The following is an 18,731-nucleotide window of genomic DNA, read 5'->3' on the forward strand; positions in this document are numbered from 1 at the left end:
AAATCTAGATTCCCGAATCCCCCAAACATTGAAAAACTTCAAAGCTGGCACATCTCTAATCGTTGTGGTAATTAGAATGCCAATGATAATGAACTCGAAAACAATTTTAGGATTGCTCAATAAAAGATTGCTCATTTTTCCCTCAGTTCCCACCTTTAACCACTTTTGATTTTATTCTTCCACACCCAGGAATACCACTGATCTGACTGACTCCAGCAAATTAAGTCTGAGTTTTCTCCTCAATGAAAGCAGTGATTATTTAAAGAGATGAGAAGATGCATAGTATTTTCCAAAATTCCTATTTGCTGTTATTAAAACAATCAACATTGTGAGAATAGTATGTAGGAGTGCTGGATTCACACCCATACATTTTGTTCTGGTTTTTCCTCTTATAGCTAACACAATTAAAAAGGAGACATTTTCATGCTATATATAGCTTATCTGCATTAAATTATAATGGTAGGAAAGGGCTTCTTACTCGCTTTCTCGTAACTACAAATGCAACTCCGTGAGACATCACTGCATAATGAAGTACAGCATCCAACAAGAATCTCAAAGTGTTGGCTTCCTTGTATTTTCTACATGCTATTTTTAAAATTCCTTCTATATATAGTGTATTTTTATATGGTGTCCTACAGCATATTTTTATTTAGAGAAGTGTATTTTAGCCCCATATTTCAATAGCAGCATTTGGTCTCATTTACAGTACCTGCAGACCATGTAGGGATCATCCAGAATGAAAGCTGCAGATGACAAGTCTGTGCCTTAAAGCACTGGTATTGTCTTATATTACTATATAAAGTGCAGTAATGAACATAAGTGATTTACATCCTGGTGCTCTATTTATTATCTATCATTGACTTCCATATGAAATGTGTTTAGCTTACAAGTCAAGATTTTCCTAAGTGTCAGCACTGTGTAGTCAGCATGACATCTAATGATCCAGATGTACTCCTTCTGGTTCATCCAGTACATCATTCATCATCAACAATAAAGAAATCCAGAATCAGAACACAGTTGGTAATTTTGCTGATGTTGCATGAGACAGAACAGATTAGTCTCTGGTCTTCCACAGCTATGATAATCACACAGTACTGACAGAAATACAAATATGATTTTGCTAAGATTCTAGCTGAAGCTTTGATCAAGTACGTGGAATAACAAGCTGCCATTTTTACAAGAAAAAAAAATGACACCTGTCATTTATGCAGATGGTAGTATGCTATATTGCCAGGTGAGATTTCATCACAATTAAGAGTGTTGAAACAAATGTGGTTCAGTTATACAAAGTGTCTTCAGTCAGATTTGCTCAGTTCTTTCAAACAGAAGACATACCAGATGAGGATTAGCTTTATGCAATTCCAGGAAGAGGTCAGGACAAATCCCAACATATAGCAGACAGCTCAGTTTCTTCCTTGGCCTGAAAACAGTTGAACTTATAACTCTTAACTCCTGTAAGGACAGCCTAACCCCTTGCCAGTGGGAATGTGTACTGTTGGTGCTGTCCCAGGCTGCACAAATAATTAGGCATTCTTTATCAGCAGGATAAAAATCTGGAAATTCCACCTTTCAAAACAGCTCCCGTAAAATGATACCTGAGCCTTTCTCTCACCTTCTCCAACTCAATGAATAAAACTTAAAGACTTTCAGGCAGTGTGGAACAGGCCCTCCTGTAGCAGGACACTTCAGATAGCATTTCACCTTAATGGTTAGGGATGTTTGAGGAAGCTTTCTTCCAGTTTGTGTCGGAGAAAAGCAACAGAGACAGAGAGAGAGAGAAAAAGAGCCACTCTCCTGCCTAGGAACTAGGACAAACACCTGGATTCTTGTCCTTGCTACAGTTATGTTTCAATGTTTCTGCAAAGTAAAAGAGGGTAAGAAGGACAAAGAACTTCCCTCCCCACTCATCTCTACTCCCATAATATTTTACTACCATGGAGCTCAGAGCTTCCTCTTGGAAACACGTTGAAATTCTGTGAGACAAAGCATCCAAGTCTCATAACCTCTGTGAGCGTCTGGGCTACTGCACCATTTGGTGAAAGAAGAGCACAGCCAGTGTTATCTCTGCCTCCCCAAACCTGTCACCTAGTCCACTGGGCCTTTTAACTTACTTACAAAGTAAAGTATCTTGGTAATGTTCAATTGGACTATGTCGTGTAGAAACAAAAAGATGTGTGGGAAGGAAAGGGCAGACAGAGAATTTGAGGGGATTGTAAACGTGTAATGCAAACTGATTCTCTTGCCCTGATATTTGAAAACATTTACAGGCTTCACCAATGGGACTATTTATAAAGGAAATTAAGTTTTACAGGCAGAACTTAGAAATGAATGATATTACCGCCTCAAAACTTTGCTATACAAATAATATATAATAGGAAAATTAGGTAATTAAACCTCAAAATCCTGTACAGTAATAAAAGAATTAACTGTGCAATAATAAAGCAAAGGAGATTTAAGTACCTGGGCCTGGTATATACCTTTTGTTTATAAGAACTACAAACTGTGCTCACATATCTGTGTCATTTACTATGAAGAATATCATGTGGCAATGCTAGTTGGTTGTGTCTTACGTAAGACCCAGACAGCAGCATGGTCACTGCCTTATTTTTAGGACAAAGAGTAAACCTACAGCTGTTCAGAAAATTATGCACGGCCCTCACATGAACATTCTTTACTTTTACTAGGGAATACTCTATAACAGATTTCAGAACAGAAGAGATGCAGGGTTTGTCCAAAAGTTTTTAGATCATTAAAATCCATGGCTTGTAAAGTCGTATGGAGAACTCAACTCATCACACAGGCCACATCACCATTAACACCTCAACACTGATCAAACAGAATCACTTCCTCGCAGTTCCCATACTAACCAGTCAGCCTCAGAAAGGTCCCAAGAACCACCAAGAACTCTGTTGCCCAGAGCACAAGAATTACCCTTAATTCAATCACTCCAAAAATCTTGCTCAAAACTAAGCTTCACATCACATCTCAAAGGTCAGCAAATGTAGGCAATTTTGGACCAAGGATGGGAATTAAACCACATCGAAGCTCATTTGCTCTGTACTACAAATAAGGAAAGATTTAAGAACCTGACCAAGACAAGTTATCAAATCTTGGTATTAGTAGGTATAAAACTGTGGGAATGAACGATTGAACAACCACTTGTGGCTGTCTTCTCAAGACCTAGGTCTAATCAACAATGAAGTACAGACAGGTTTTCCTGGTAAAGATCCTGGCTTGCAGAACCCACCACCTAGAAAAGGGAACCTGAGCTCCTCATGCTTTCACACACGCTCCTAAGCCACTCACTCTAGCTGATAAATCTGCGGGAGCTGGAGATGCAAATCTCATTTGCTTTCTCTTCTGTTTTCCTCTTGCTCAATCACTGAGCTGAACCATATTTCAAACATTGTCTAGCTGTGTACACAGATGAGTTGCTAGACTCTTCAACTGTTTGCATTTGGATGTGTTTCATGCGTTTACATTTGGAAAGCATGATATTCGTGTCTTGTGCCACCTAAAATGGCCCAACGTAATTCATCTGCAAGAAATAAGTCACTTCAGTAATACCTCTTCACAGGACATAAGTGAAGAAAAGCAACATGTTGGATCTATTGGTTTTTGATTCTGACCGCTGACAGGGAAGGGAGGGGAGAGGAAGGAGTGAGAATCCAAACTACACACATTATTTCACTCTGAGTAGCCTAGATTGAACTTTGAAGCCAAGGAGTGTTACAGCTCGAAAACAGACACTGAGATGCAACATAATGCCAGATTCTTAGATAAACTGTCAACTGGATTTAGAACAACTGTCAAAAAGCCAATCTAGTAAAAGTTACAAAACTGGGATTAAATTGGGAAATTCATCTGCAGGTCGTAATGAGTGACAAAGAGAATTATGTTTTTATACAGTATATGAAAATTGACATTCAAATGAAGTTCCTCTAGTTTTTCTATTTGTGGTAATTTCAATGGGTTACTATGCTAACATCAGATTATTTTGATGCGACAAACTTCTACTAACTGTTAGCATGTATTCTCACTAAGATCTGAATCTTGCTAAAGTTAACAGCAAGATGGGTTTTAACTTCAACAGATCCAGGATTTTAGAACTCATATTCACACACAAAGGTGCTTAGAAACTTACAGGAATTACTACAGTCTACAAAATTCCCTTTTTGCCAAAAGGTTCACAGGTAGCGGTATGGCCCAGGAATTAGATTATTTGAGTCAAGATCTAGGAGACCGTGATCCAACTCTCTGGCCTGTCAGAGATTTTCTGTGTTAACTTAACAAGGTCACTCAGCTTCTTTAGTCCTCATTTTTTCATATGTAAAATGCAGGCAACAGCCCTGCCCTCAAGGGTGCTCAAAAAATGACGGTGATGGGGCCAGAGACAAAACAATGTGAATCTGTACCTTCAACAAGACTTGCATGGATTTTGTTCACCATACTGGTCAAATTACAACTATCCAGCAGCACCCTACATTATTTCCAAGGCAATGCAAAGGCTAGCAACTCCCCAGAAGAGAAGTTGCATGTAACTTCTCCATCTGCCCCAAATTTCCACTAGAACTTGTCTGACTTCCCCTCCCACCCCCCTCCTGAGTTAACTTTCTTCTAGCTCAGTCCTGCAGAACAGATCACTGTGGGATCAGATGAGCGCCAGTGATGGCAGGAGGGATGTATGGGAGCATGTGAATATGAGCAGGGAGAGAAGCAGTTGAATGCTGCTGCTACAACAAGCTGGCAACTAAACTGGTTCAGCTACACTGTGAAATCATATACTGAATATGCTACACGTCTCTGTGGCAATAATGCCACACAGCTCACTTATAAAGTGCTACTAATGACTAGAGAAAAATGGTCCGGAACTGCTTAAGACACATATTCACCAGCAGGTTTCCTGGCTTTGCTCTGGTCCATTGTAAGTCTTTTACCCTTCCAGCTATACCCTGATAATTTAATGCAACCACCGCTGCCTATTCCCCTTTTGGTAATGCATGTATGTGAAATATCCAGGTTTCAAAAGCTGCAGTCTACTTAGCATATATAGCTATAGATAATAATATACAATTATAATACATATGTATGTATTCTATATATTCTAATTGGTACAGAATATTTACACCTCTAGACAGGAACCTTAATTTTACAGTTTCCTAACTGGGAGATAGCACAATTTAATTATCTTAAACAAGTGTGTGAACTCCTGTCTGTACAAATTTCATGTTCCAGGAAAGCTGCCAAAAAGCAGCTGGAACCCTACATTTTTGACCCAAAAAAAGAGCTTGAACCTTTGTGCTCTTTCTCTTAGTGTCCTCAGTACGCTGAACTGCAGCCTAGTTTTAACATTGTACCCAGTGATCACACTGACTTGTTTTTTGTGTGATGCTTTACGAAATACTTGTCTGAACCACAACCGCAAACACTTTGCCCTACTCTACTTATGTAACCACATTCAGAAATAATTTTATGGCTTATGTGATAAAAACAGTTCTTCAGAAAGCCGTATTAACTATTAACTATCTTCTGTTCTTGCTAATCCTGGAACAAAACCTACCAAACTAGCAAAAAAAACCCCTCCAAGGTTATATTCTCTATATAACAGTGTAATTCCACTTATTTCAGAGATTTCTGTTTTTCATAAGTTTGGTATAACACCTTCAGTCTATGTATGTTGGTGTTAAAATTTTCACAGCAATGTTAACTTAGTCTTGTTGGTTTGTGTGCAAATTTATATAAGCATACATATGCACACTAAACAACACATTTAGAAAGACAAAAGACTGAAGTATGAGCACAACACACAGGCAACACTTTGGAACTGTGGGAACCCTAACTTCAATATTTTCTAATTTAAAATGTATTTTTGAATATAACTCCTTAAAACGAACAGTCCAAACACATGCAGTCAGCGTGCACTGTTGCTGGCCAGAGACTGTTGTGTTTGCATGGAAACACAATGACTCTTGTGGCTTCCATTGGCAGAGAAGCAGCCATTGGTAATGATAGCCCAGTGTTGATAGTGCAGCAATACGCACTTGTTCTGAAAAACTGCTATTTTTGTTTTATACCTTTCTTCTGCGTGTGCCCATATATCCAGAGCCACATGCACTCACGAAATGTAAGAGAAAACCTGTCTATGATTAACTTAAAAGTGTCCCTATGCAATGCATTCCTTCCTCTATCATATTTCTTCTGCAAGCAGATACATGAAAAAGAACTGCCTGTATTTCTTAACAAAGTGAAGTTTGTAAGTTAATATCCTCAACGTATCAGTCAGGGAAAAAATGATACACTGTTCACAGAAAATGTTTTCAGATCTAAAACAGAGGCAAGAAACATTAGGTTAATGACAGTTTGAAAACAATTGCTCAAAGTTTGATTTATGTTAGTTGGTTAGATAAGACAAACCTGTACCTTTTGAGAAGAGGAAATAAAAGATGTTAATTGTCTCTATCAGCATTGTTTGGTTTCATCTGTAGGCCATCACGGCTACAGCAATACTACACTATTCATTTCTTATTACATACCATGACTTCTTTTGGACAGCAGTGAATCGGGGGGGAAAAATATCAATATGAAAAACTACTGACTAAGCTCAACTATCTATAAATAATACTGGACCCTCCCATTAGCTTGCAGTATTTCATTGCCTTTTAACTCCACTCTGTAGCATTTTGTTCTGGAGTCAACATCTTACCCATTAATGTGATGCCTTGAAAGTGTAACAGTAATGCCTTCCTAGCCCCATTACCTCCCTCTGCTAGGGAACACCGTAAGATGAAAAACTGATTTCAGGGACCAAGCAGTGATTCCCCAGTCTTCAACTATATACAGGTGAGGATATATTAACAGTACAATACTGCCTTTTTAATTTGAAACACTATTCTTGTCATTCACAATTTTCATTTCCAAAACCTGCTTTGACACAGTCACCAGGAAATTGAGGTAAGAAAACTGATGTAGAGATTAGTTAGGTCATTCTGAAAAAAGTCATCACATTCAGACTTCACAGGTCTAGTGAGACATGCATATAGCTCAGTAAAATTGAAGATGCGATACAACTGAGATAGTCCAGTGGCAGATTTATATAATACCGTAAAAGAATGATGTTACCTATTGGTAAGGTTCACAGAGCAGTAAATAACTGGTCTGCTGACTTCTAGATTATGTAGATTTAACAGTTTTGTATGAGAGAGCAGATGCAGGCTGCCTACTTTTTCTTCCTTTGTTCTTTCTTACATTGCACTAAACTAAAAGGTCTTGGCTCTTGCAAAAAGCACTCTTCCAATTTTTAGCCTTCTAGACTACTGCTTTCAGGTTGCTATCTGATCCTGAGAAGCCTTAACACTTTTCATACCCACTCATTTTATTCTAATCTGAGTTCAGAATTGCCCTCTTTGACTAAAAATTCTTCACAGACTTACTGTGTCTAGATTCTGAGATAACCGATTTGTGAATCACTGCCTACTCTGTCCATCAGCCCTGTTGCCCTCTAAACATACAAAACACTTGAAAAATGGCTTATCTTTACAAAGAGCATAACAGTGCTCAAAAGTGCTCAAATATGAGAAATGAGAAACAGGTATACAAAACAGTGTATTTAGCTTCATAATTATTCTGTCATATAACCAACATCCAGAAATTATTACATAATTTTTGAGAGCATCATTATACAATAAACAGCAACATGTTTAAACAGGAATAAGGTTCTCTGTGCCATACTTGGTATGTTGCCCTGACCTTTATTCATATAACAAATTGTTAGATCATGGAAAGGGAAGGAAGGAAAGAGATTACCCCAGCTTAATTAATCTTCAATTAGCCTCCACACTTCCAAAGGCCACACAGCATGTGAAATCCCTGAAAACTATTTCATTCTTAGAAGAATTACATGTAGTATCTTCAGGTCCTACTGGAAAATCCAGACACTCAAGGTAATCCTTTTTCAGTAGGTTAATTTTTTTGCCACAGATCTTGCTCTCTGCTGCCAAGAACTACCTAAACAACATGAAGGAAACCACTGAAAGCTCTCAAAGAACTGGAAGGAAAACAAAACTCCAAATATGTTCTTCAGTACATTGCTTGCAACGAAGCATTTAGGTTTGAATTTCTTAATTTATGGGAGACTCCAGAAATATGACTACAGTACATTTTGGTGACACGGCTGCTTCTTAGAACATAGCAGTCACTCCCTGATTTTTGTTGATTCTTCCTTCCTAAAAACACACAGGCCTCTTCTCAGTATCAAGGGTATAAGACTGATTGCTTAACTTTCCCTTGGAACAGTACAACCAGCTCTTGCCATCCACATGGAAAAATGATAGCTTTGGTTAGTCAGAAATGAGAGGATCTCTGGTTTTACACTGGCTTAACTGAGATTAGAATTTGATCTATCAAAGTGATTTGTTGAGACATGCTGTGTGAAAGAAAAAAAGCTCAACAAGATGAAACTTTATAAGGCTGTTTGCTGACACCAGCTGTTGGCCAGCCTACAGAGCAAACAAAGCCAACTAAGAAAGTGGGTGACACCATCTAGTGGCTGGCTCCCTGCCTTGGGGCCATGTATCCCACACTTCTACAGACTGCAAGCTCAAAAACTCCTGCCTGGCAAAGCTGCACTTGCAGTGGTACCTTTGAAGAAAGTATCAGACAGCAGACTGTCCCTGTCAGAGTGGAGGGAGTGTTAAAGGTAAGGAAGGTATCTTGAAGGGGGGGACCCAGGAACCTAAATTCCCTGTGAACAGTCCTGTTACCTTGTACTTGCTGGCACTGCTCCAAAGCTGTGTGGAAGGAAGAGCCCTGCAGCATCAGAGAAGGGAGGACTGGAAGGAGGACTCAATTTCCAGTAAAGAGAGTCCATTCATCAAAGTCCTTTCCTCCCTACTCTGAGTTGTCTGACTTTTCCTACCATAGCTAATCTTTACTGGAGCTGACCTTACAACAACCCCCCCCGCAAAAGATTTTAGAAGAAGAGACCAATACATAACATCTACCATTACAGTACCAAAGTCAGATATTACCAGGGCATTTATTCCACCATGGCAATTTCCAATTTTTTCTACTTTGTGGCTGCCACATTTTCCTCCTCTCACCCCCAGTCTCAGAGATCCCTGTTTCCTCAAAACTCCCCTGTAACCTCTCAACCTTTGGCTACTTCTGTTTCTTTGGTCTCCTCAAGAGATCAGAAGTCTTTGCCAGCTAAAATTTCGTGCTGCCTCTCCATCTTTGCTCCTTACTGTTTAGGAACTACTGGTCAAGAGCATAATCAGCAGTATGATGGAATTTCTAAATGATCAGGGATGTAAGTCCCAGTGACTTGGGATTTGTGCTGGTTCTTTAATCAACTTTCTGTAAGATTTCAGACAAGATGCATTTTCTGAACCTTGGTTTTTTCAGCAAATGGAATAAATATCTAAAGACAGGCTACATCCTTATTTACTATTCATCAATTTCTAAAATTCTCTTTTTAAAATGAGAATTACACTTTTGGAATTGCCCAAGCATTTCTCTTTCAAGCCACAGATCATTTCCTTCCTATAACACAGTAACAAAACCCACTGTAATAACTATCTGACAAAGTGAGATTCTGAAAACCCAAACTTCCCACAGAAGTAGAATAAAACATAAGCCTGCTTTCAGAGGTGTCAGTGCCCTTCAATAGAAGGAGGAAAGCAAGCTCTGGACTTAGAAACTGCATAAATCCAGGTCTGAGCAAACTGATTTGGTTACTGCTACGGGCCTACATATGGTAATACAAGCTTCCCCACAAGACAGTTTAAAATTACTTAGGCGAGCTATTCTTGCAGCCGTCTGTGGTAGTGTAGCTAGGCAGCACCTGCTACCAGAAAAAACCATTCAGGTGCATCTGTGGTGCTGCACCATGCCCAGGATAAACATTGGTTTGGTGTCAAAAACTGAAGCTGGCTGGTCTGAAGCTTCACATGTCACAGGCAAGACATTTGGTCAAACGCCTCTTGGTCCAGACAAGAGACATTCTCGTGCAAAACAGCTAAGTAACAAGAGGTTTCTAATTGACTTCAAGGGATTAGGGGGAGGCTCCTAATCACATCAAACTATCTGGAAATGGTCATCTATGTAGGAATATACTGGTTTTCTTGCATCATCTGTTTAATCTCCTAACGATTTAAATGTGGTGTGTTTTGCTTTCTCAGTTACACCAGTTAAAAATCTGTTCAAGTTTTAACCTGAAGATAAATTACTCTGAAAATATTTCACTTTCTTCCTAGCTTTCTATTTTAGTAGGTATTGTTTCCTTATTTAATTCTGAATTGAAATATATAGCAGTATTCATTTCTATAATTAGCAGGTGAGTAATATTTGGACATAAATTCCTCAAAAATTTGGTATTTTTTTTGATCAACAGTGTACAACAGTATAGGTTTTCTGTAAGAACTTAGAGGAATTACATTTGATTTTTCAGCTGCCTTTGAAAAAACTCAGTTTCATTAGTTGCATTCTGCAAACTTAAGATGCAGTGAGAATCTGTGCCTGCAGACCAAATTCAGACTGTTTCCATATGTCCTAGTTTATGTAGGCTTTTTCATTTTCACTCATTTTAGAATTAGTCTAAAAGCACAAATGACTGCAAATACCACAGAATACGACTCGTCTTGTTCAGAACTGTGCCCTTCTCACTCTGCAGGAATACAGGATTTCAAGCTTTGAGCAGAGACTGATGAATGAAATAGAATTTCGCCTTGAACGTACCCCAGTGGATGAATCAGACGATGAAGTCCAACACGAGGAAATCCCTACAGGCAAATACATAGCACCGATATTTGATAAGAGACTCAAGCATTTTCGGGTAATGGAAGGATCTCCTATTACATTCACTTGCAAAATAGTTGGAATACCTGTTCCCAAGGTAGGTCATTCTCACTGTTAGTAGTAAAAAAAATAAAAAAACAACTACTTGCTATTTTCTACACATCCCTCTGCAAAGTCTCACTCCTAAAAACACAGCTCTGTGGAGAGAGCTCTAAAACAAATTATTTCCCTCCTGCTTTCCAAAATAACAGTATCTGCTTCTGAGCACATATCAGGCCTTGATCTGCTGTATGGACTGCCTCACAACCTCCTGACTCCAAGAGAAACAGAACTTCATAACCCCTCAAAAAATTAACTTCTCAGAAAGATGAGAACTGATCTGAGATAGCCAGTAACAGCCCAACTATGTGAAGGAGATACACAGCTTTCTGAGTTCAACCAGGAATCATTCTATTTCACACTGTAACTGACCTGTGATTTTTATAATCTAGAATTTTACCAGCAATTGATCAACTTATGTCATGCTCTTATCTACATTTTTTCTAGTCACTCTTCCACTACAGAGCAAGTGTTAAGTCAGTGGGGGGGTCTGATCACTACAGGTATACTGGTTCAAGGATGGCAAGCAGATTTCAAAGAAGAACAAGCATTTCAAAATGAACAGGGAAGAAGATGGAACATGTTCTTTACATATTGAAGCTTCTACTAATGATGATGACGGCAACTACACAATTATGGCTGCAAACCCACAAGTAAGGTGTTTTGATTTCCTCTACAAAAATGCTTCTTTCATGTCTTTCTAATATATGTTAATAAGAACATAGATTGGGCCACCTAGTCTGACATCGAGTACCGACTGTATAAAAACATCAGATGCTTCAGAGGATAGAAGAGAAAACCATATAATGAATAATGATGAGACCACCCCTTTTTTACACATCCCAGTTACAATCATTAAGGACATTTTTTCATATTAATAACTCCTGCCCTATCTTCTGACCTGCTGTTCTTCTGCTGATAGATACCTTTCAAGACGTGTTGACAAGACAGGCATGATATTTCAGGCAGAAATAACAGAGCAGGGGAAAAAAAAACCATCAAATTTGGAGTTGTTATCAAATGCAATTATTCTTTATCTAGGATGCAAAGATGTGGATTTGCAAATAGGCTCATCCCCTAACACCATTCTCCTTCACCCTACGTGCTAGCTTAGCTATTTAGCAGTACACTCAAGAAGATCAGGCAACTTTTTCCAGTTTAAATTTCGTCTTTTTACTGAAATATATTTCAGCCCAACTACTTCTCAGTTTCTGTGCTGCTGCATAAATAAGTATGCTAGTACAAAGGTACTAGCAGACAGTACCTGTGGAGACACAGTGGCAGGAATGAACAAGCAGGGACAGACACTGTTTAAGCTGCTTTACATAGCACCACTGCTAAATTCATTGCCACAGCCTTGAAGAGTCCGAGAAACACACTGCTCTAGACACACAAAGAACCCCCTGCCTCAACTGCACCTCACCACATGCTAACAACATCTGCTTTGAAAAAGTAATATTTAAACTATAGCTCAGTTACTTTATAAAAATAAATCCTACTCCATTCTAAATGTTAAATATTTATACTTTAACATGAAGTGAGCTATTAACCAACTATTAATTCTGTTTCCATTGTGATTTGCAGGGGAGAATCAGTTGTTCAGGACACCTGATGGTTCAGAGTATCCCCGTTCGGGGCCGAATATCAACAATTCAGCCTCACAGGTAAAAGGAAACACAAGTCCTTCAGACTCTCTTTATGCTTCTTAATTGAAGGCATTTAAAATAACTAGCTACTGTACTTCAATGCACTCTGTACCTCAGGTCTCAGCCATAAAATGGAAATAGCAGCAGTTCCCTCCCAACAGGTCACTTCTAGATTGTACTATTTTTGAAGGTCATCTTCAAATACAGGGAAGTTTTAAGTGTAAAGTATTATTTCATTTACCTGTGGCAGTGGACTGAAAGGCAAGGGATGGATTAGCAAGATGAAATCTAGCCAAAAAAGCAAAAAGAAGTGAAGGACAGCTTGGGAATCCAACAATACTACATGATATAGTTACTTTGATAATATTTCTAAATAGAAAATATACAAATATTAAATTACAATCAGATAATTTCTTTCCACCCTTTTATTTAACTCAAGCTATCTGTTCATCCTTTTCCACAATTTCTTCCTTTTTTAAAGTAAGGGAAAAAGTTTGACTTCCAAACATATACAAGCAATTTTTGTATTGCAGAACCCGACCCCGGGTGCCAGAGGGAGACAAAGAGGCAGTTCAAGAACGCTTTTTCAGGCCATACTTTCTACAGGCTCCAGGTGACATGGTAGCACACGAAGGGCGACTTTGTAGGTTGGATTGTAAGGTATTAACTATTTCCTCTGCTCATTCTCACTTTCCCTACCTCTGCGCATGTATTGCTGGGTGTTTTCATGTTCTTTATTTGCACGCATGAACACTTTCTGTTAAAGTTTTAATGCTTTATGTTTAAGAATTATTTCCTATTAGCACTGTCTCTGAGCTGATTCAGGGGATTTCTTTCCAACACATGCTATATGGAATGAAGAACACAGAAAACACAACCCTAGAAATAGAAGGCTCCCTTACAAGGTTGTTCAAATTACTACATATGTTCACCATGCCCTTTAGCAGTCAGTCTGAACTCCAGAAGTTCTGCTCCATTATCAGATTCTTGAACATAATCCAGAATAGCACAAAACCATGAGAAAGAGAGGATTCAGCATGTTGTATTCTGTTCAACAAACGTTCCTATTGTATTGGACTGAACTACTGAAGATTAATACTCCCTGAAAAGAGGGAACAGAGCGCAGTTCATTTTATGCTTCCCCAGCATGCACAGATGCATAAATACTCCCATTTACAGATTCAAATTCTGACATGAGAGTTGTCAGAGGTTACAGTACATGCAGAGAACATCTATTATTGAACAGCTTTAAGAAACCCTTCTGCTCCGATGTATTTTGGTAGTCTGTGTCCCAGTAGCACAGCAAAGGTTGTAGTACTGACACAGACCTCTTCCATGCTCCAGAATGTCTCCTATCCTGAAGAGGATAGAAGCTCTGAAGCACAAGTTAATGCCCTGAAGATGAACAAGATTCATTACTACTCAATTTATGATGTAAAGTTTACTAGTGAGCATGCCAAAGAATTTGGTTATTCTTAGTTCTGCTATCCTGGCAGAGCCTGTGAAACCTTAAAGCATGTCTGGTATTACACAAACCTGGAAGACAGCAGCCCTCGTTCAGGCAAGTTCCACTTCCCTCTTTCTCTGGTTTGCAGACTGTTGTTTGGAAAGCAAAATTTTAGACATGAGTAAGTACTTCCACCTATTGGAAAGACCTTTAAGATTATAATACAGTCCAATAATGTTTCTAAAAAAAACTTAACCTGTAGTGTTCTAAAGCACGTAAGTTTAACATCTACAATTAACTATATCATTCTTCGTCAAATTTTATGAAATACAAAGTCATTTGTATAGAACTCTTTTTCATCTCTAAAACTCTGTAGTGGTTTAGATCCAGGGTTCTGATTTATAGTCAGCACTAAAAAAAAACCAAACTAGCAGATTATTAGGAATCTTTTGTGAATCTGATATACAACCAAATTTCTTCCTTTCTGACTAAGAAAAATGTAGGCATTTCATGTATTTGTTTCTCTTGGGATTTTGTTGCTTGTTTGTTTTCTGTTCTTCTCCCTTTTGAAATTAAGCAGAAAAACAGAAACTGAGAACTACAATAATAAATCTTTCTGTTCTAGATTCTGACATTATTCAGATGGTATTTGAAAAAAAGGCTTACTTATGAATTTACTAAAATCTGTTTGTCAGTTTTACATTTGTCTCTAGCTGTTTCACTGTCTGTTAGGTGAGTGGGTTACCAACTCCAGAACTGACATGGCTTCTGAACGGCAAACCTGTGCTACCAGATGTCACCCACAAGATGCTGGTCAGAGAGACTGGAGTTCACTCTCTGCTTATTGATCCTCTCTCACAAAATGATGCTGGAACTTACACTTGCCTTGCCACTAATAAAACAGGACAAAATTCATTCAGTCTGGAACTCACTGTTGTAGGTAAGAATAATTGGAAAAACTAGTCACAATGATGAAGTTATTTTTACATACTTCTTCAAACTTACCATACTTAGTTTCCCAACAGACGAACATAAATAGATAGTTAATCCACTGATAGTAGGAGAGTTTAACAGCTGTAAAACTCATCTAATGGAAGGATATGGACCTACAGGTGTTCAGTTAATAGGTAAACTCCTGTTATTAAGAGGGCTGCAAGAATTCTGTCTCATCATCACTTTACCTCTCCTGTCTTGGCAAAATGACATTCTTAATTTTTTCCCCAAGAAATTTTCTCCCTTAGGGTTTGAATTAATAATATATGTTGACGTCTCCTAGATTTCAATCCAAATTTTATTAGTTTAAAAATGTTTTTAAATGGAAAAATACAAATCTGCATACTGTTCTTTAATAAGGCCTTAAAGGATGTGAAATACTGAAATTCATAGATCTGGCATTAATTTCCTGCAATGGTAGCATGTTTAGACCCATTAGATATGCATACATTCTTTTATGAACATCAGTTCTGCCTATTATTTTCTTTATGTTCCCTCACAGAGGATATGTCATGGCATTTCATTTTCCTTCCAACTTTCCATTAAAAATTCACAACCTATTTTGATATCACAGGAATAATTTTGGGTCATGCACTACCATACTGTTCAAAGCAAAACAAAGAATAAAGTATCTGTTGTTCAATAATCCTTTTTTTTTTTTTTTTCAGCAAAGGAAGTAAAAAAAGCCCCCATGTTTTTGGAGAAGCTTCAGAACTGTGGTGTTCCTGAAGGGTACCCCGTCAGATTAGAGTGCAGAGTTGTGGGAATGCCACCCCCCATATTTTACTGGAAGAAGGATAACGAGACCATCCCATCAAACAGAGAGAGGATGAGGTACTGTGCTATCATACCCACGCTTGGAGTTTCTTGTGGCTTGACCCATCGTTTCCATGAAAACCTGTGTGAGAAGGACAGGTGGTGGTCTTAAAACAACTTCTTTCACCCACATAAAGTTTTAAAGAGGTCTCACTGTGAGGTGAACAATAGCTATTCCCTTGGTTCAGAATAAAGGCATGGAACATAATACACCACTGCTTCAGAGAGTGCTGATAGACCTCTCAGGCCATAGGCCTGATATAGCATATGCATCTTCTTATCAGCAATACTATGATATGGTATTTTAATGCATTTTAGCACCTTATTCTCTCTCTGAACTATTTTTCCCTCAGTTTAGTTCTAATTATGGATGAATTCAAACTCCAAACAGTTAGAACAGAGTTTTGGATGCCCCAGAGCACGGGATAATAGAATTTAGCCTGTCAGACACAAAGGCTGATAACAAAGTTTGGTGACAAACAGGCAGACTTTGATCCATGCTTATAAAATACAACAATGTTTGGGTTCACCTCTTCCATTCAAATGCATCACTATTTTTTAGGTTTTGCAAAAGAAAAGGTGATGAAATAATGTGCCTGGCTGTAATTAATGAGAAATAATTGATTTTGTTTATTTCTTAAAGATTTCTACTTCAGCATAAAACTGATTTTTAATATTTTATTTCACTTGGCTCCAACTAACGGTTTGATGCAGTCATTGGACCTCTGAGATCAGAAGTACATTTTCACATGCATACCCTGCAGGCTATCTGTAAAGAAAACTGGGTCCACAACAGCACTTGTTATGAATGCACACCTATCATGAGGGAAAGCTTTCTACTTGAAAAAATATTGCAGTGGTCTCCCTGTCCCCACTCAGGGACTGCTGTCCTTCTCCAAAAAGCCCACCTGACTCTGATCTTCTATAGCCTGTAGTCTTTATTCCTCTGCCTCTAGGCAGATTAGTCAGGGATTTATTTCAGGTACTGGTACTTTCTCAGGAATTACAGTTTTACACACGCAAACACTGTAGTTAATGCAAAATGAACAACTGCTCTAAAAATGTCTCCTTTCTGGCTGTTTCACAGAAGATTAGAAAACAAGTTTTTGCTTGAGCTCAGCAAAGGAATGGCTAAGGGAAACCTCCCACACCTCACAATGCCAGGAGCTGACAAGGCTTGTAACGCCTCTGCTATTTCAGCCTGTCATGACCACTCCAAGGCTTTGAGTTGTTCCACGTAGACACACAGGAGCAATGGACAGCACCGTCCTTGTTTGTCCCTGTCTTGCGTCATTATTATCTTGTGCCTGAAGCCAAGAGATCCTTTTTGTACCATGATATGAACATATCTGTACTTCTGTACTACCCCACTCCCAGAATACAGCAAATTATGTAGTGCAGGAAGCAAAGGGTAAATGTTCCCTTTTTTGTTAAGAGCTGTCAGAAGCACAAAATGTCCTCTTGACCTGAAATTCTGTGGTTTGATGTTTCGTTCCAGTTCATAAGGAAACAAAACCTCAAATTTCAGAACTTCCTGCAACTTCAGTATTCCGATGTGCTCATCTCCTACCTCTTCCTTTATAATGAGGGAAACACTTGGGTTGATAAAAAGGACCAACCACAGCCTAAAGAGCAGAGGAGCCTCAGTTCTCTGATATACTACTGAACAGTTTTTCCTGGAAATCGCAGCCAGAAGGTCTTAGATCACTGAAGAGCAAGGAAGAGGGAGGAATAATGAAGCAGGTTTCTTTTAGAGTGTTGGCTGAACAGATCTTTAAGATTTTGCCATTTAGTCAGTTTCTCAAGGAAAAGGGTGCCATACGAAAGTTTCTGATTGGTTCTGGATGCTGTTGTGAAAAATATCACAGCTTTGTAAAAATGTTCTTGGTATTTTGTTATATTATTCTTCCAACTTCTGAACTAGGAAAAAATGCAGTATGTGCGGCAGCTTTGCATGGGGTTAGTTCATTGGAATTCAATAAACAATTCCAATATTAACACATAGAGAGCAACAATTTAGCTCACACTGTCACACCATGGCTTTGCACAACTGAGAGGAGCAAGAACAGATTTCAGCTACTCTGATCATTGGCTGAGGACATACTGAAAGCCAACCTATTGACTATAAATGTCTTAGACTGCTACCTCTTTGAGAATAGAAGTTACAACTTATCTATTTCATATTTAATGTACATATTGTAACATCTCAAAGTTGATATTCTCTTGAGAAATACTAATTCCAAAACACTTGTTTTCCCAGTATGCATCAAGATACAACCGGGTATGCCTGCCTCCTCATTCAACCTGCCAAGAAAGCAGATGCTGGCTGGTATACCTTGTCTGCAAAAAACGAAGCTGGTATTGTCTCTTGTACTGCTAGACTTGACATATATGGTAAGTGTCGGCTAGTAAATATAACAAATCAGAATTTATTCTCTTTGATTGGTCCCAGCCCTCACCTAGTTCTTAGTCCATACATTTCTGGTTTTGACATGGAATAGAAATTAAGTGTCACAGCATGGCCACAGCTTAATATGGCCATCAGGAGGAGGTATCACAATACAGCTAAATGGCCAGATTAGCTCTCCTGCATCAGTTTAAAAGCTGGTAAAGACAAAAAACAGAGGAGGAGTTTTGTACAATATTCTCTGCTCCCATTTTCCACATTTCAAATTCCCTAGGCCCATAAGCATATAATCAACACGTATTCAAGCTGAACCTTAACTCTGTTCCCTCTGACACACGCCTGTGCTACAGCCCTGACCTGAGATGGAACAATAAATCGCACACAAGGAAGCAGACCCCTTCTTCTATGGAGCATTATTATGCAAACTATGCCTAATTAATGGAGGCTAGTTTGCATCTAGTATGCTTGTCTAGGACATGGAAGGCCCCAGCCCAGTTCAAGAACTACAGCACATAATTTAATTACTCTG

At 38.6% G+C, this 18,731-nt stretch overlaps 2 protein-coding genes across 5 annotated transcripts in view; one reads left to right on the top strand and one right to left on the bottom strand.

The window, feature by feature from the left end:
- MYPN (myopalladin) overlaps positions 1-18,731 on the top strand; it is an 85,203-nt gene that overhangs the window by 58,711 nt on the left and 7,761 nt on the right. For all 4 annotated transcript variants that reach the window (XM_080401290.1, XM_080401287.1, XM_080401288.1 and 1 more), the window contains 7 exons: positions 10,670-10,891; positions 11,397-11,546; positions 12,478-12,557; positions 13,073-13,199; positions 14,719-14,926; positions 15,648-15,813; positions 18,056-18,189. In XM_080401290.1, coding sequence (XP_080257416.1) covers positions 10,670-10,891; positions 11,397-11,546; positions 12,478-12,557; positions 13,073-13,199; positions 14,719-14,926; positions 15,648-15,813; positions 18,056-18,189 — 1,087 coding nt within the window. The remainder of the gene's footprint in view (positions 1-10,669; positions 10,892-11,396; positions 11,547-12,477; positions 12,558-13,072; positions 13,200-14,718; positions 14,927-15,647; positions 15,814-18,055; positions 18,190-18,731) is intronic.
- Positions 1-18,731, bottom strand: part of PBLD (phenazine biosynthesis like protein domain containing) — an 81,285-nt gene that overhangs the window by 16,592 nt on the left and 45,962 nt on the right. The gene's annotated exons all lie outside the window — the stretch shown is intronic.

This window comes from Falco punctatus (genome assembly GCF_963210335.1).
Source record: "Falco punctatus genome assembly, chromosome: 9".
Lineage (NCBI taxonomy): Eukaryota > Metazoa > Chordata > Aves > Falconiformes > Falconidae > Falco > Falco punctatus.